Here is an 18,845-nt window from a genome sequence, read left to right as displayed (position 1 = left end):
GCCCTGCTTGACAAGGGGGCAGGGAGGCCACAGTTGGCCCATGTGCACTTACTACATTCACTTTCAGCTGTCCTTTGGCTTAGAGTGGTGACCAACTTGGCCAGGCTCAGGCTGTCTTTTCTGGGGAGAACTGGGGTCCTAGAGGAGGATTCCTGAGAGCAGGGAGGAGCATGGTGACCGTAGCATGTATTGGCCAGCACTGAGTCTGGCAAGACCAGCAGGCCATTAGGGTGCTGCAGGCTGAGCTGATCCTGAGCTCCCCTGAGTGTAGGGCCAGCTTCCCCCCTGGGCTCCCAAAGACCACATGTCAGGTTCATCTGGACCCAAGCCTGGCCTGCTCAAGTGAGGACACGGGGCCATGGTGCTGCCAGCCAAGTGGCTGGACCGAGTCCTAGGCCAGGCAGAGTGAGCACAGGGACAGGGCTATAAATAGCATCTGGACACACATGTGCACACTCACACTCACACATGCTCTGCAGGTCAGACATGCCATAGCCTGTTGTGCAGGACTGACTGTGCACTGGCCCAGGTGTAGGGGCCCAGGCATGTGTGTGTACAGTGACAGGGCTGCAGGGCAGGACAGTGCTGGGTCCAGGGAAGGCGAAGGGGATGGAGCGCAGGTACCATCGAGCATGTCAGTTCTGGAGCAGATCTTGGGAGCCATGAGATCTTCACCCAGGCACACAGTTTTTGGTTTTGTTTTTTTAATATATCTTGCCCAGCGGGGCATGGCTCAGCGATTGAGCATCGACCTAGGATCCAGGGGATCGAGGTTCGGTTCCCGGTCAGGGCACATGCCCAGGTTGCAGGCTTGATTCCCAGTTGGGGGCGTGCAGGAGGCAGCTGATCAATGATTCTCATCATTGATGTTTCTATCTCTCCCCCTCACCCTTCCTCTCTCTGAAATCAATAAACACATATTTAAAAAAAAAAAAAATCTTTATTGATTTCAGAGAAGGGAAGGGAGAGGGACAGAGAGAGAGATAGAAACATCAATGAGAGAGTCGTCATTGATCGGCTGCCTCCTGCATGCAACCTGGGCATGTGCTCTGAGCAGGAATTGAACCCTGATCTCCTGGATCCTAGATTGATGCTCAACCGCTAAGCCACGCCTGGCCAGGCCAGGCACACAGTTTTTGAAGCAGAATCATGAACACAGCAGACAGATCTCCCCAGGAGGCTCCCCGCATGTGCAGCCTCGCAGGCTGGTGGGCGGCCTTTGCCTCAATCTTCTTGGGCCTTTCCAGGAGTAGATTGAACCGCTGGCTCATGGTTCAGCTTAGCCTCTTCCAGAGGCCTTACAATGTCACTACCTTTAGTTGAAAGCTTGGAAAAGTGTCCACTGCTCAGCATGCAGCCCTCGGGTCCCTAGGGAGTGCTTGCTGAGGTAAAAGGTGAGTGAGCAGTGTACGAATAGAGGTCGGAGGCTTCCAGGGCCACTCCTGCTTGCCAGGGCTTCCTCGGGGAGTTTGACCTTCAGGCCTCATGTGGGGCCCAGCAAGACATTTCCCTTGGTACAGAAGTTTGTGTGCCTTTGTCCTGGAGTCTATGCTGTGAGATCTTGGCTGACGTGTAAGAGGGAATCGAATTGGTCTAGGCAGCCACGACTGAGTGAGGCCAGGGGTGTCTCAGAGTGCCATGTGGTCTGAGCCCACACAGGGAGACTGAGTCTGTGGTCACACTGGCAGAGACCTGCATCTGGGCTGTGGGATCTGGTCTTACTTCTATGGCATGGGGTTTCCTCCTAACCGTGAGACCCACTCCCGGTGTCTGCTACAGGCTCTGCTCAGCAGTGAGCCCAGAGGAGAGGCCTTGTGCTCCCTCCCACAGGCCCCTGTCAAGCATGTGGGTGCTGGCTGATCAGTGAGGCCTCGTTGACCCAGGGGGATGCAGCCTCCACTCAGAAAAGGGAGCTGTAGCCTGTCTCAGGAGTGCGGTGAGGGCAGAGCTGGGCCTGCTCCCACGTGGGGCACTGTACCCTGGACCATACTGCTGGCCACAGCCTCAGAAGCCTTTGATTCATATGCTAGCATGTGTGTGATGTCTACTATGTGGTCACCAACCTTAGGAACCAAACCAGAACATGGTGAACCCAGCTTAGCTTCATCTCATATGTGGTCACCTTTATGCCAGCCACCAGCAGGTGATTTCACAGCTTGTCTCCCTGGGCAGCCTCTCACACAGACATTGCAGGGGTGCTTGGTGGTGGACACACATACTGCAGCTCCTCCATGTGCCCTGCAAAGGAGCATGTTACAAGACTGCAGACCCGGCGGTTTCACTTACTGCTCACACATTCATGCCTCAGTGGTGCTTATGGGCTTCCAAATAAAGATGACAGGTCAAACCCTTGCATTCACTTGGATTCAATCTCGAACTCCTGCTAAAAGAATAGTGAAGGAATTTTTAAAGGGCAAAAAACAAAACTCAAAAGAGAATGTAAAATGATACCACCGCTGTGGAAAACCAAACAGCAATTCATCCAAAAAATTAAACGTAGAATTACCATAAGACCCAGCAGTCTGAAAGAATTGAAAGCAGAGACATGAAAGATAATTGCACAAAATGTCATGAAAGATACTTGCACACCCTTACTCATAGCAGAGTATTCACAGTAACCAAAAGGGGGAAGCAACCCAAGTGTCCGTAGACACATAAATAGATGAACAACATGTAGTCCATCCACACAATGTGGAATATTATTCAAACTCAAAAAGGAAGGACATTTGACATGGATGAATCTTGACATTATGCTGAGTGAAAGAAGCCAGTCACAGGAGACCAAATGCCGTCTGATTCCACTCATTTGAGGCCCCTAGAGCAGTCAGATTCATCAAGACAGAAAGTAGAATGGTGGTTCCTGTGGGTGGGGAGGGAGGAGGGCCAGTCGCTGTATAATGAGGACAGTTTCCATTTGGGAGGGTGGAAGACCTCTGGAGGCGGATGTGGTGATGGTTGCACAGCAGTGTGAATGTACTTAATGCCACTGAACTGCACAATTTAAAATGGTAAATTTTATGTTATGTATATTTATCACAATAAAATAGTGAAACCCACAAGGGCAGAGATGGAGAAGGAAGAGCTAAGTTTTGGAAGCTGAGAAGCACGTGGGCAAGTTGCAGGAAACTGACTTGGCCGACCAAGGAAGGCGAGCCCCAAGCAGAGGGAGGGAAAGCGAGAGCTGGAGCAGGCAGCCAACCCTTAAAAACTCCCTAGTGGGTGGAGCCACCTTCCTCTAACAATGGTTTGGAAAGGGGGTGACCTTGAAGCTGAAAACAAAAGAACTAGTTGAAAGTCTGTGAGGAAAAGGAGCAGCTACAGTGGAGTGGGTGCGTAGATTCTTGACCCAGAGCATCTGCACCCAAATCCCAGCCACATTTTCAAAATAGACCATATTCTGAGCTGTAAAGCAAGTGTCAATAATTGTTAAGGAATGTAAATCAGAGAAAGTGTGTTCTCTAACCGCAATGGAATTAAATTAGCAATCAGTAACACAAAGATACCTGGAAAACCCCCAAGTATTTGGAAACTAAAGACTGTAATACTGAGTGACCCATGGATTGGATAAAAATCAAAAGGGAAATTAGAAAGTATTTTTAACTGAAAGAAAAAGCAAAACATTCTGCCTATCTAGGATACAGCCAAAGCAGTTCTTTTTTTTTTTAATGTCTATTGATTTCAGAGCGAGGAAGGGAAAAGGGAGGGAGGGAGAGAGAGGGAAGCATCAGTGATGAGAGTCGTTGATCAGCTGCCTCCTGCACACCCCCTGCTGGGTGTGGAGCCCAAGAGCCTGCAGCCTGGCCATGAGCCTCGATCTCCTGGGTCATAGGTTGCTGCTCAACTGCTGAGGCACACAGGCCAGGTGCCAGAGCAGTTCTTGGAGGGAAATTTCTGACACCAAGGGTCTGTATTGGAGAAATAAGATCTGAAGTCAGTGACCGCAGCTTCTGCTTCAAGAAAAGGGGTAAATTATATCTAAAGTAAGCAGAAGAAAGGAAGGTCAGAGTAGAAATTAGTGAAAGAGAAAACAGAAAAATAATGTGAAAGATCAGTGATCTTCTTTGAGAAGATCAATAGAATTGATAAACCTCCAGCCAGAGTGATCAGGACAAAAACAGAGAAGACATAAATTACCAACATCAAGAATAGGAAATGATATCACTACAGAATCAACAGATGTTCATAGTAGGGAATATTATGAACAACTTTTATGTTAATAAACTTCACAATTTAGAGGAAATGGACAGATTCCTTTGACACAAACTACCAAAGACCACTCAGTAAGAAACAGATAACCAAACTACAGCATTCTGCAGGGAGGAAAACAGGGGGGTAGATAACCAGAAAAATCTTATCTATTAAAGAAATTTTTTAAAATTTCTCGTTATTGTTGAAAGTATTACAGATGTCCCCTTATCCCCCCACTGATCCCCTCCGTCCTGCATCCACCCCACCCCCAGGCCATCCCCATACTATTGCCTGTGTCCATGGGTTATGCTTTTATGCATATAAGTTCTTTGGTTAATCTCTTTAAGGTTTTTATTATTTTTAACACTCTAGTCCGTTAAAGAAACTTAATTGGTGCTTTAAAAAATTCCACAAAATATTCTAGGTCCAAATGGCTTCACTGGTGAATTCTGCCAAACATTTTATTGTTTGTATAGCAATTCTTTAAAACTCATCTAGAAAGTTGAAGTGGAGGAATATTTCCCAATTCATTCTACATCAAAATTAGGAAAGGACATTACAGGAAAGAAAAGCACAGACCGTATCCCTCGTGAACCTACAGCAAAAATTGTGAACAGCCTGGCTGGGCGTGGCTCAGCGGTTGAGCGTCGACCTAGATCCAGAAGGTCAAGGTTCGATTCCCAGTCAGGGCACATGCCCGGGTTGAGGGCTCGATCTCCAATGACTCTCATGATTGGTGTTTCTATCTCTCTCTCCCTCTCCTTTCCTCTCTCTGAAATCAATAAAGATATACAATATTTTAGCAAAGTGAATCCAACAGTGTATGGGAAGGGTGTGTATCTTGAACATGCGGGACTTATTCATTGAATCAGAGGTTGGTTTAACATTCAAAAATCAATCAGTAACTTTTCACTCAACAGAGAGAAAGGAAAACCATATGCCCATTTCAATAAATGTAGAAAAGGCATTTGACAAAATCCAATATTGCATTTCTGACAGAAACAAAACAAACTAGGAATAGAAGGGAACCTCTATCTGATGAAAGGATCTGTAAAAACTACAGCACCTAAGAGAATGGGAAGCAGGGCTAGAGCACATACTTGCAGATACATGTTCACAGCACTGTGCACCATGGCGGAGAAGTGGAGCCCACTCAGTGCCCATCGGCACATGGAGGGATAAGCAGTGTGCTCTGTCCATACAGTGCAGTAGTTTTCAGCCATAAAAGGGAAGTTCTCTTTTTTCTTTTGAATTTTTATAAGACTTTACTTGAGCCAAACTAATGACATGCCGGGGAGCAAGATTTCAGATGCTCCGGAGCATGCCAGTTTTGCAGTTTATTTTATGCATTTGAGATTAAGGAAGGAAGTAAGGAAGATTCCATGGAGGTGGGAGAAAGCAAGGCAGGGATTGTATTACAGGCAAGTTATCAAGATTATGTGCTCTCTTGAGGGTTAATGCCCCCTTCGAGAGGTATGACTTCTGGTATTTCAAAGGTAGGAAGTTCTGATACGTACTACAACGTGGATGAACCTTAAAAAATTATGCTAAGTGAAAGAAACCAGACACAAAAGGGCAAATTTATGATTCAACTTCTATAAAATAAGCAAATTAATAGGGACAGAAAGTAAATTAGAGGTTGCCAGGACCTGGGGGAGGGGAATGAAGAGTTATTGCTTAGTGGGAGCAGGGTTTCTGGGAGCAGGGTGATGAAGGGGTTGGAAGAGCTATGGTGAGGGCACAACATTGGGAATATTCTTAATGCCACTGAATTGCACACTTAGAATGTTTCAGTGGCTATATTTTTACATCTATATTTTACCACAATTAGGAAAGAATTTCCTAGCCAGCATTCTATGAAAGGTAAAAGACTGGCTGCTTTCTCCCTAAGATCAAGACCAAAGCAAGGACCTCCCCTCACCACTTCTGGGCCTGGCCAGGGTAGAGTCAGGAGAAAGACACAAAAGGCATCCAGATGGGAAAGGAAGTGTGCAGTTGTCTTTATTCGCAGACAACAATTTTTTTTTTAATATGTCTTTATTGATTTCAGAGAAAGGAAAGGAGAGGGAGAGAGAGAAACATCAATGATGAGAGTCACTGATCGGCTGCCCCCTGCTGGGGATGGAGTCGACCACCTGGGTGTGTGCCCTGACCGGGAATCGAACCCCAATCTCCTGGACCCTAGGTCGATGCTCAACCGCTGAGCCACGCCCAGCCGGGCGACAACAGTTTTCTATGTACAAAATCCTGTGAGATGTATAAAAATACTATTAGAACTTCCTGGCTGGTGTGGCTCAGCAGTTGAGCATCAACCTCTAGGATCCAGGAGATTGCAGTTTGATTCCCGGTCAGGGCACATGCCCAGGTTGTGGGCTTGATCCCCAGTAGTGGACGTGCAGGAGGCAGCCTGTCAATGACTCTCTCATCATTGATGTTTCTTTCTCTCTCGCCCTCTCTCTTCCTCTCTCTGAAATCAATAAAGATATGTATTTTAAATACTGTTGGAACTAACAAGTGAGTTTAGCAAGATTGCAGGATATAAAAATCATGTTTCTATTTATTAGCAACAAACTATTGGAAATGGGTGTTTTAAAATATTTGCAATAGCGTTAAAAATATGATAAACTTAAGGATAAATCTACGAAAGATGTATAACACTTTTATGCTGAAACTACAAAACATTGCTGAAAGTCAAGAAGACCTAATTTAATGGAGACATGTACCATGTTTATGAATCAGAAGACTCAATGTTGTTAAGATGTCACTTCTACCCAGATTGTTCTATAGATTCAATCCTAATCTAAGGCTTAATAGTGGGTTTTTAACTTACAAATTAACAGGCATTTCTAAAATTCATAGAAAATGTAATAGAATAGCCAAAATACCTTTTTAAAAAAATGAAATTGGAGGACTGACATTACTTGACTTCAAGACTTATTTAAAGCTGCAGTAATTGGGAGAATGTGGTATTGGCTAAAGGTAGACAGTGGGCCAGGGGGCCACCCTAGAGTCCAAAAGTAGATCCAGACACAGTGAGGAAGGGACAGTGTTTTTGTCAAGTGGTGCTGGGGCAGTTGTATCCCAAATGCAAAGAGGATGAGCTTCAACCCATACTCTGTGCAATAGGCAAAAATTAACTCACAGTGGATCACAAACCAAAGTATAAAACTTAAAACTATAAAACTCCTAGAACAAAACATAGGAAAAAATCTTTGTTTCCTTGAGTTAGGCAAAGGTTTTTATATATGACAAAACAATACCTATAAGAGAAATATATTGATAAATTAGACTTCATAAAAATTAAATCTGCTTTTCAAAAGACCCTGTTGAGAGAATGAAAAGATAAACCAGTTACAGACGAGCAAGGAGAGGAGACTAGAGGATCAGTCTGGTGATGGGTCCGAGGTGGAGGCGTCAGTATGGAAATATTTATGGATGATTGTATACAGGGCCAGCACACACGTCTTTCCTTGAATGTCAGCCAGGAGCACCCAGAAGCAGTGGCATCCCCAATAGCAGTGAGCACACCTGACACCCAGATCATGGTTTCTAATACCGTTTTCTGTTAAAACAAATCAGAGCTCCTTGGAGAAACAGCTGATTCTAGGCCTGGTACAGGAAATGTAGAAGGTGCCAAAGCGAGGGCAAGGGTAGGTGACGGGTGTATCACAGGGCATAAGAGCCATGGAAAGAGCTCCCAATGCCCAAAGCTGGAGCAGTTTGAGCAACAAAATAAAGTATCAGATTATAACCCAACGTGTAAAACCTATGTCTGTATTTCCATCCCGATATAAGAAATGATTAGACAGGACGTAATCACCTACCATCGGAAGGGAGCCTACCTCCCACCCTTCGTGTAGCACGTGCATTGACTTTCCAGAGAGTGCGGATGGACCCTGACAGGGAGCGAAGGGTCCACTTCAACTGCAGGTATTTTGTACAGAGTGGAAGGAGTGCCCAGAGCAGCCTGAGAAGGCAGCCCGGGACCCTCCAGGAGCAGGCCTGGGGTGCACCCTGCCTTTTTGTGCTGTGCCAGAGGGTCATAAGCTGACTGTCCCCTCCCCACACCTTCCTGCACTGCCCCATGGTGCCAAGAGGGCCCCTGGTGCCTGCACAACCACACAGCCCAGGTAGCTCACACTTGCAACCACACATCTGTATGGTACACACCCTGTCCTGAGTGTGGGCAGGAAGCAGCCACTTACCAGGCACTTGCCTCACACCAGCACTCCTAGGCTGGGGTCCTCACATTCCCCAGCTGGGTGTTGGCTGGTGGCCCTGCGTCCCCTGAAGAATCCAGCGGGGGTGCAGCACCTTCCCCACCAACCAGGCCCAGCCCCAGCAGTGGGCACTCGCTCCCCTTTGTGTTTGTGGTCCTCATGGCTCTGTTTGCTCCCCAGTGACACAGCACATGAAGGAACTCCTGGAAAGGAATACTAAGAAGAAGTCCAAGTTGAGAAAGAAACCCAAGCCCTATGTTGAGGAGCCAGATGGTAGGGCCTCTCTCTGCAGCCCCTGTGCTGCATCTGCATAGTTCTGCTCTCTGGCCTCGGCCACCTGGCCTCCTCTCTAACCACTTCTGAGCTGGGGGGGTGGGCACTAACCATCAGGGCTGTGACTTCATCCTGAATTGGCTGGAGGCCCTGGTCACTGACAGGGCTCCTGGGGGAGGCACACCAGCCCGGCACCTCAAAACAGTTTCCAGCTTGCATGCTGGGTTCAGGGGGGAGGGGTCTGAGAACTGGTTGTGCAGTGCCTGCTGGAGGCTCCCAGGTGAGTGTTTGGAGAGGGAGTTCCCTGTAGGCCAGTGCCTCCCAGCCCTGACCTCCAGCTTCATCCTTGGGGCCCTAGCTCAGGGGAGCCCTACCCGCACACACTCTAGGGAAGCCCTGATAACCTGGGGCTGTGTCTCCTGCCTAGCAACTGTGAGTACCCTTGCTGCCAGGTCAGCCCTGGCCCACCTCCCCCCTTCTTCACCTGTTCCTCTTCCCCTAGACACTCCACCTCTGCCCTTCCTCAGGCTGCCCTCAGCAGGAGAAGGCGCAGCTGTGACCCAGGATTCCTGGCTTCCCTTGGCCCACTCTCCTCTGGTACAGGAGTTGAAAGAGTTCTGCGCTCCTGCTGGAACCCATTTCTTTTTTTCTTTTTTCTTTTTTTATCTTTATTGTTGCAAGTATTACAAGTGTCCCATTTTCTCCCCCCAATTGACCCCCTCCACCTCGCTCCCACCCCCTCCCCAGGCCTTCACCCCGTTATTGACTGTGTCCATGGGTTATGCATATATGCATATAACTTCTTTGGTTAATCTCTTCCCACCCTCCACCCCCCTTCCCTCTTCCCTCTGAAATATCATCTGTTGCCTGCGTCAATGTCTCTGGATATATTTAGTTTGTCAGATTCTTTTGTTCATTAGCTGCTTCTTAAAGAAGACCCTTCAACATTTCCTGTAGTGCTGGTCTGGTGGTGATGAACGCCGTTAGCTTTTTCTTATCTGTGAAGCTCTTTATCTGACCTTCAGATTTGACCTTTGCTGGGTAGAGCGATCTTGGTTGTAGGTTCTTGTTTTTCATCACTTTGAATATTTCTTGCCACTCCCTTCTGGCCTACAGAGTTTCTGTTGAGAAATCAGCTGACAGTCGTATGGGTGCTCCCTTGTAGGTAACTAACTGCTTTTCTCTTGATGCTTTTAACATTCTCTCTCTGTCTTTTACCTTTGGCTTTTTTTTTTCTTTTTCTTTTTCTTTTTATAAGATTCTTTTTTTAAAAAAATATATCCTTACTGATTTCAGAGAGAGGAAAGGAGAGGGAGAGAGAAAGAGAAATAGAAACATCAATGATGAGAGAGTCACTGATCAGCTGCCTCCTGCACGCCCCCGACTGGGGATCGAGCCCGCAACCCAGGCATGTGCCCTGACCAGGAATCGAACCTCGATCGCCTGGACCCTAGGTCACCACTCAACCGCTGAGCCAAACCCGGCCAGGCAATCTTTGGCATTTTAATTATGATGTATCTTGCTGTGGGCCTCTCTGGGTTGGTCTTGTTTGGGACTCTCTGTGCCTCCTGGGCTGGTAAGTCTTATTTCTTTCACCAGGTAGGGGAAGTTTTCTGTTTATTTTTTCAAATAGGTTTTCACTTTCTTGCTCTCTTCTCCTTCTGGCATCCCCACAATGCAAATGTTGAGACACTTGAAGTTGTCCCAGAGACGCCTCACACTATCTTCATATTTCTGGATTCTTTTTTCTTTTTGCTCTTCTGGTTAGGTGTTGTTTCCTCATGTTCCAAATTGCTGATCTGATTCTCAGTGTCCTCTACTCTACTGTTGATTCCCTGGAAATTATTCTTTATTTCTGTTCGTGTAGCCTTCATTTCAAATTGGAACTTTATTATGTCATCAATGGTCTCACTTTTCTTAATAGTCTTACTAATATCCTTGAGTATCCTTATAACCATAATTCTGAACTCTGTATCTAGTGCCTTGCTTGGCTCCATTTCATTTAGTTCCTTTTCTGGAGATTTCTTGTTTTTTCCTTTGTGACATGTTTCTTTGCCCCCATATTTTGGCTGCTTCCAGGTGTTTGTTTCTATGTATTAGGTAGAGCCGCTATGTCTCCTGGAATTAGAAGAGTGGCTTTGTGTAGTAGGTGTCCTGTAGGGTCCAGTGGCTGAGCCTCCCCAGTCACCTGAGCTGGGCCTTCTAGGTGCTCCCCTGTGTGGGCTGTGAGCTCTGACCAGTTGTAGTTGAGCCTTGGTTGCTGTTGGCGTCACTGGGAGGAATTGACCCCCAGGCCACTCAGCTGTGAGGACCAGCTGCAACCACAGCCAAAGAGCTGCTGTGCCGGAGACACCCCTATGGAGCAGGATTAACTTCAGTGGGGCTTTGGTGTTCACCAAGTGTGCCCCTTGAGTGTGTCACTTGTGGATGTGGTAGGGTTGTAATCCAGCGTGGTCAGGTCTGACCACCAGGTGCACTGTCTCTGGGGACTCCCGGGAGGTACAAAGTCAGCCTCTGCCAGTGCCTTGCCCAGGGCCACCCAGCATGAGCTACACAGCAAACAGTAGATGGCTGCTACTTGTGCTGGGCTTGGTGGTGTCCAGGAGAGGCCAAGCTATGAACTAATGCAGGCTGCCACTAGTGCCAGGCCTGGGGCCACTTATTAAGCTGTATGGGGCCCGCTGCTGCTTGTTTGAGAGATTTGGGGAAAGCCCTAAGCATGAGGCTGGAGAGGCCACTTGCACAGAAAAGCCCCTGGAAACTGCCTGGATGAGCTGCAGGTGGGGAGGGGCGGGGCCTCCGGGAATCACGGGGCGGGGCCAAAGGCGTGAGTCAGGTGCTGGCGATTCAAATATGGCGCCTGCCTGCCGGCTGTGTGCAGGGAGGACTCGCCACAGGAGCCATGGCCTCCGCCAGCCCTTCTGCCTGGGAGGAAGCGGCCCCCCCACCTCTCACCCGGATCTCAGGCAGGTTAGTTCCTCCCCGAGTGTCCCGGGTCCTTTCAGGCTGCTGCCCGGCGCTGGGCTCAGAGGGAGCGTCCGAGTGAGTCCGGGCCGGGCCCTTTAGGAGGAGCTGCTGGGGCTCCCACGGCCTCTGCGACCCTCAGGGACAGTCCCCGCTGGCTTCACAGCCCGAAGGTGTGGGGACGTCTCTTCCTGGCCCTGGAGCCCTGGGCTGGGGGCCTGATGTGGGGCTGGGACCCCCACTCCTCCGGGAAACCTTCATCCCCGAGATGCCCTCCTGGGTTTAAACCGCGGCACCGGGTGTGGGCCGCAGCCACGTCTCTGCGATTCAGCCCCGATCCGCCCGCGTCTGCGCCCCTCCTACCGGCCTCAATTCTTTTTCAGCTCCCTGCTTGTAGGGCTTCTGTTCAGCTAGATTTCAGGAGGTTCTAAGTGATAGTTGTTCTGTATTTTAGTTGTAATTTTGATGTGGTTGTGGGAGGCGGCGGGGACTGGGGTTACCTAGACCGCCATCTTGTTCAAGAATCCTGATCCCACTTCTTAAGAGTCAGTTGCAGCAGCCAGGCAGAGCTGGGGGCCCAGCGAGCACGTCCTTACGGGCCTGGAGCTGCTGAGCAGCACATTGCAGCCTGAGGTGGTGCTAGGTGGGGAGAAGGGTCTGCACCCTGGCACAGCAGCATAGACTCAGGGAGAGCTGTTTCTTTTGGTCCTTCTGTGGGCTTGTCACCGTACCTGTGAAACAGGAGGGTGTGCCCTGGCAAGGCCAGGTCAGGCAGTGGGCTTGTAGCAGAGCACCCAACCACTGCACGGGTATCCCTAGGCTGCCCATGGGCACGGCCGACCCCCCAGCCACTCAGAAAACACCCCACTGTCCTGGCCTAGGGAGCTGTGCCCACGGCAGCATACAGTGCAGAGGGATCTGGGCACACATGGCCTCAGTCTCTGGTCCACCCAAAAATCTGTGACACCAGCCTCCAAGGTCAGCCATCAATGGCTCCTGTGAGACAGGTGTGGTTCCTGTCCTGTCCTGTCCTGTCCTACAGAGGAGGCCCAGAAAGGCTGCATCTGCCACCATCACCAGCTGAGAGGTGGCAGCCACTGGATCTTTAGATCACAGCCTGTTGGAGAGGCTGGGTGGAGCCCCAGGAAGCCCTAGGGTAAAGGTCAGGGCATGTCTCCCCCACAGTCCCCAAGACTAGGGACAGGAGGCACTCACCTGAGGTAGGCCTGCCCCCAGTGTGAGGGACAGTGAGTTCTTGCTGCAAAGTTCTCCCTGGGCTCCAAGTGCTCAGAGCTCAGCCTGAGTCCCACTGCTTAAGCACCGTCCGTTCTCCTAAATCAGGAGGTCACCCAGAAGGGCCACATCAGCCTGTAGCAGAAGGTTCCGCGTGCCATGTCCCAGCTGGCTGATCAGAGGCAGCAGCTAGGATTCTTTGCCAGTGGCCTGTGGATCCCAGGGACCTGACACAGATTCTCCAGGGTATAAACATCTATGAGAAATGTTTGTTTTTATTTTTATTAGTCTAAAAAAGGATCCCCTTGCCAGTTATAATGACAAAATTCTTGTGAAAATTAGAAATGAAAAGGTTTTCATTACTAAGACATACTGTGTGTTTTTAAAATGTATTTTATTGATTTTTAGAGAGAGGGGAAGAGGGAGAAAGAAACATTGATGTGAGAGCAAATCTGATCAGCTGCCTCCTGTTCACCCCCTGCCCAGGATCTAGCCCACAACCCGGGCATGTGCCCCGACCAGGAACCGAACAGTAACCTTTCAGGGCACAGGATGACACCCCACCAACTGAGCCACATTGGCCAGGGCTGTTTGTGTTTTTCACAGTGGGCTCCAAGGACCCCCCCCCCCATGTCTATAAGAAACTGATTCCTTTAAAAGACTCAGACACTTGGATTTGAGACTTGGGTCTAGAGACCTCCCTGGGCAAACAGGCCCAGCAGAGCAGAGTCCAGTCCAGTCCATCTGTCTGTCTGTCCCTTGGTCTGGGCTTGGCCTCACTGTGTGTTCTCTGTCCCACTGCTACTTCCCCTTCTCTTCCCTCCCTGGGCCAGGAAAGATGCTTCATATGTTCCGGTCCAACCTAAGCAGGGTCTCATCCCCTCTCCCACCTCCCCCTCCCTCCATCTCTGTATCTGGAAAGCCCCTGGCCAAGGTCCCTGAGGTCCTTGCCCTCAGAATGCTGGCCCAACCCCCCTCCACACCCCCCAGTGAGAAGTTGTGCTGCCAGGGGTGAAGTTGTAGACAGCCTGCAGACCTCCAAAGGTAGTCCTTCCAGGGCGTTTTCCTCCCAGCAATACCCAGGCTCCGGACACAGGGCATCCCCTTCGCACTTGTCCCCTTTTCACTGTGGGCCTCCTCCTGACCCCCACTCAGGCAGTCCTCAACCCTGGGGTCCTGGGGTCCAAAGCCCTCTCCCAGGGCTGCCCAGGGTCCCCAGTGAGGGGAAGGGTTGCGGGTGAGCTGGGCCTGGTGTCCAGCCAGCCTAACCCTCCTCTAGTGCTGGCCCAAGGCAGTGGGTTCTAAGTACCTTCAAGCCTGCTGCAAGCAGAAATGGCTCCTCAGGGCCAGCTGGGAAATGGAGCCTGAAGTTTGGAGATGCTGGAACCTAGGCCCTCCCTGTCTGTGACTGCTCCTGAGGAACAGGCCTTATACCCAAACTGGCCTTCCTGGACATGGCAGGAGGAGCGTGGGCTGGTAGAGGGGTTCCTTCTCCAGCCTGGCTCTTCTGGAGGTGCGAGAAGTGCCCCCTGCTCCTCCATGTGGATTTCTGCTCCGAAGGACAGCCCTGAGGAATGAGGACCCACTGCCCTGGGCAAGGGGTGGGCAGGAGCCTGGCCAGGATGCCCTGGGCTCTGGGAGGGGCTGCCTCTCCTCACCCCTCTTTGCTGCTTCCTCTCTTAGTCCCTGGCTGGCCTGCAGCCCCTGCGCCCCACATATCCACACCAAGCCGACCAGCATCCATTCTTTTCCAGGGGTGGCGATAAGCACATATGCCAAGTACTGTTACCACAAGCTGCAGAAGGCAGCCCTGACTGGGGCCAAGAAGGTACAAGCATCTCCCAGGACAGCTGGGCAGGGGTGGGTGGGCTGTGCCAGAGACTCTTAGACAAGGGTACCCAAGGGCAGTACACACATGGGGGGCAGTGACACCTACAGCGTAGAAGGTGCTGTGGAGAGCCCACTTGGGCAGGCAGCCAGGGAAGGCCTCAGGCAGGGGTGCAACCCCAGCTCAGGAGCCAATGCAAAGGGGTGTGTTGCTGGCCCACGGCACCAGGCCACCAACCCTAGTGAGAGTGGCAGCAGCACCAGCTGCCCCAGGCTTGCCACCATTTGGCTGATGTGGCTGGGTTCAAAGGGCAGACCAAGGGGCCACCCCTCCCTGAGGAGACCCTCCTGGCAGGTGGGCTCAGAAGGCTTCCCCATGCTCCATTGCTCATATCAGGCCACCCACCAGCCATGGAGGTCTGAGAGCCCAGACTTATCAAAGGGCTTCTGCCAAGGATGGCCCCACCCCACAGACAGGTGAGCCCGTCCCATGTGGGCACACAGGCAGGTGGCTCCAGCAGCACCCTCCACTACTGCTTCCTGGTATCTGCTGTAGTGGGGACCTCCTACCACCTGGCGGAGCTTGGCAGCCACACCCCTTCCCACAGCCCAGCCCATCCTCTGGCTTCTGTAGAGGACAGGAGGCCTTCCTCACACCACACAGCTGGGCCCTGTTCCCTGGACTGTTGGGACCTGAAGCCATCCTCCCCTCTTGTTTGCCTGGTGGGTGCAGTATCTGCACCCCTCTCCCCCGTCCCTTTCAACCCACTACGCCCCCAGGAAGCCCTCAGGCCCTCCTGCATCTGACTTCGCCCACCTCTGTTGAGGGCAGCTGCGTCCACTGTCCCAGAGCCTGCTCTCGCCTTTCCACTTCCTCTCCTTTTTGAATGTGTTGCTCCAGCCCCACCACAGTCAGACTTCAGAAGCCACTGCCTGCATCCACCCAGGCTGCTCCTCTGCACCCCCCCCCCACCTCAGTGTGATCTGATGTGGCCCATAACTGCCTGCCTGGCCCCTCTGGACCCACGCGAAGCTTCTAGATGCTGTAGGTGGTCCAGCATGAGGCCCCCTGGTGACTCTGGCCAGGGAGTCAGGGGTGTCCCCAGCTCTGGCTGGGCAGAAACCTGGAATTCAAGGGGATGCGAGGACAGAGGAGGGGACGGCCAAGCCAAGGGCAGCCCTGGGGGTGGAGGCTGGGAACTAGGCCTGGCAGGACAGAGTGGGGCTGTCTTTGCAGGGGCTGAAGAAGCCCAACGTGGAGGAGATCCGGCATGCCAAGAACGCTGTGTTCAGCCCATCCATGTTTGGCAGTGCTCTGCAAGAGGTCATGAGCATGCAGAAGGAGCGCTACCCTGAGCGGCAGCTGCCCTGGGTACAGACACGCCTGTCTGAGGAGGTGCTAGCACTCAACGGTGATCAGACGGAAGGCATCTTCAGGTGCCCAAAAAATGGGCCCCGGGTGTGGGGGCCTCGGTGGCTCCACTGTACATTTTGGGCAGATGGGCCAAGGGGCACCAGGCGTCAGAGCAGCCAGAGAGACCAGCATTCAGGTTGGGAGAGGCACCTTGGAGCAAGTGGAAGGGCCAGGCCACTGTGTGGCCAGCGGATGCAGGGCAGGGGCCATCCTTAGGAGGCAGGGCAGCAGGGTCATCTCCCTGCATGGCAGCACGCCCAAGCCCAGGCAGGAGGGCTGGCTGGGGTCAGTGCCCCTGCAGAAGTAGCCGCCGGGGCCCAAGGAGCACTTGGGCTCCAGCCATGAGCAAGGTCTGAGATGAGAACAGAGAGAGGCAGCAACCCTAGCAGGTGGTCCTCACGTGTGATTGGGGATGACACTCCTTATCCCATGGGCAGTGGTACTTGGCCAGTCCCTTGCTGTCATGACTCACCTACCCAAGCCCCAGGAAGACAGCTGGGGAACCTGAGGCTTGTGAGTTTGGGCTTCAGTGTCCCTAAAGAGGAATGCATCTGCATGGGGTGGGAAGGAAGCCAAATGGGAGGAGAGAGGCTGAGCAACCCTTACTGGGGGAGCCAGGCTCCTCCCCCCTGAAACCCTTGCTTTGCTCCAGAGTCCCTGGGGACATTGATGAAGTGAATGCCCTGAAGCTACAGGTGGACCAGTGGAAGGTGCCTACTGGCCTAGAGGACCCCCACGTCCCTGGTGAGCCCCCAGGCCCTGGGCAGCAAGGGCAGACCCGACCCGTTCAGTTCAGATGGTCTCGCCCCCCTGGTGGTGCAGTGGGTCCTAGCCTGTGTCCAGCAAGGGCATACCCTGGGCCCCCCTGCAGTCTGGGCTGCTCACGGGCGCACTGCCCCTCGGAGCAGTCCTGTTTCGCATGTCAATCCCGCGCGGTCGCCCAGGCCTCCACAGTCAGTGCCGACCCTCAGGTTCATGACCTCAGTAGGGTCTGCGCCGCTGCAGGCCACCTTGGCCGGCCGGACCCTTTCCGTGGGGTCAGCCTGCGGGCCTCGCATGCTGCCTGCCGGGCCGCCCTCACCCGACGCAGCCCTTCCGTGCCCTCCTGCGGGGCGGCCGTGCCCCTGCGCGCTGAGCCCCGCCCGTGTCCGCAGCGTCGCTGCTGAAGCTGTGGTACCGCGAGCTGGAGGAGCCCCTGATCCCGCACGAGTTCTACGAGCGGTGCATCGCGCACTACGAGAGCCCCGAGGCCGCCGTGGCCGTGGTGCACGCGCTGCCCCGCATCAACCGCCTGGTGCTGTGCTACCTCATCCGCTTTCTGCAGGTGCGTGGGGGCCCCTCGGACACCCCCACCCGGCACGCCCGCGCTCCCGGCTTCCGCCGCCCCGCCCCCCCGCCCCTCGCAGGCCCCGCCCCCCGCCCCTCGCAGGCCCCGCCCTCCCCGCCCCTCGCAGGCCCCGCCCCCCGCTCCTCGCAGGCCCCGCCCTCCCCGCCCCCGCCCCTCGCAGGCCCCGCCCCCCGCCCCTCGCAGGCCCCGCCCCCGCAGGCCCCCTCGCAGGCCCCGCCCTCCCCGCCCCTCGCAGGCCCCGCCCCGCACGCCCCGCTCCCAGGCGCCCGCCTCGCACAGGTGTTCGTGCAGCCCGCCAACGTGGCCGTCACCAAGATGGACGTGAGCAACCTGGCCATGGTGATGGCGCCCAACTGCCTGCGCTGCCGGTCGGACGACCCCCGTGTCATCTTCGAGAACACTCGCAAGGAGATGTCCTTCCTGCGCGTGCTCATCCAGCACCTGGACACCAGCTTCATGGAGGGCGTGCTATAGCCGCGGGCGGCGGGGCTGCGGGTGGGCACGGAGCCGCCCGCGCGGGGGAGCACGGGGAGGGGGAGGGGACGCCCCGCCACGGAGGTAGCATGCCAGGCTCCGGCCGCGCCCGCCCAGCCCTGGAACCACCCCCATGGCCCCCACCCGGGCCCGAGGCCCCAGCCGGGGCAGAGGGACTTTGAAAAGGGTGCTTCTGGCCCCATCCGCCTCACGAACAGTTCTGAGGGTACCGCCCACCCCACCCCCCACTGCCTGGTGGGTCAGCCCCAAGAAAGTGCCTTCTGTTTCCTGGAGCCAAGTGACACTGCCCCACCCGGGCGCCCGAGGGCACACACTGCCTCCCAGGGGCTCCTGTGCTCAGCCGGGGCCTGGCCTGCACCCTGCCGCGTGCCCTCGCCCTCAGTCTCCTACCCGCCGCTTCCCCCCAGCCCCCTGCGGCCTCCAGCACAGTAACTAACTGCACAGGAGTTCGGGGCTCCAGGGCACTGCGCTGTCCACCAACAGGGCCAGGGCCAGGGCCAGGGCCAGGGCCAGGGCCAGGCAGGCGGTCTCTGCGTGGGGAGGGGCCCCCGAACCAAAGTCCTCTGGGGGGGGTGCAGGCTTGGGCGGGCATTCTTGGGGCAGGGTGGGGGAGGGTTGAGAGTATTTTTCCTTGGTTCCACTATAAGTTCAGAATCTATCTGCAGCCCAGCCCGCCTGTGTATAGAGATATAGAGGGAGATATAAGAGCTAAATTTGCTAATGACATAGTTTTAACCTAAATGCTATTTATCTCCAAGCCATCCCAGCCCATCCTCTGTGCAGAGCAAGTACCATTCATTTTTCTTCTCCACTTCTTGGCTTCTGACCAAAAACCAAACCCTGCCCCCTTCCCAGGGGACCTGCAGCAGACAAGAGGGAAGGA

General features: G+C 53.2%; 1 protein-coding gene across 5 annotated transcripts in view; it reads left to right on the top strand.

The window, feature by feature from the left end:
* Positions 1 to 18,023, top strand: part of ARHGAP39 (Rho GTPase activating protein 39) — a 74,592-nt gene extending 56,569 nt beyond the window's left edge. For 4 of the 5 annotated variants that reach the window (XM_081116833.1, XM_081116831.1, XM_081116830.1 and 1 more), the window contains 6 exons: positions 8,589 to 8,681; positions 14,633 to 14,706; positions 15,943 to 16,142; positions 16,772 to 16,863; positions 17,274 to 17,443; positions 17,747 to 18,023. In XM_081116833.1, the coding sequence (XP_080972959.1) occupies positions 8,589 to 8,681; positions 14,633 to 14,706; positions 15,943 to 16,142; positions 16,772 to 16,863; positions 17,274 to 17,443; positions 17,747 to 17,941 (824 nt within the window). In that variant the 3' untranslated portion in view covers positions 17,942 to 18,023. The remainder of the gene's footprint in view (positions 1 to 8,588; positions 8,682 to 14,632; positions 14,707 to 15,942; positions 16,143 to 16,771; positions 16,864 to 17,273; positions 17,444 to 17,746) is intronic. The other variant, XM_081116832.1, reaches the window with a different exon arrangement.
* Positions 18,024 to 18,845: the final 822 nt, after the last annotated feature.

This window comes from Miniopterus schreibersii (assembly GCF_964146895.1).
Source record: "Miniopterus schreibersii genome assembly, chromosome: 17".
NCBI classification, from domain to species: Eukaryota; Metazoa; Chordata; class Mammalia; order Chiroptera; family Miniopteridae; genus Miniopterus; species Miniopterus schreibersii.
Note: the sequence above shows the minus strand (reverse complement) of the source record. Positions and strands in the feature narration are given on the sequence as shown.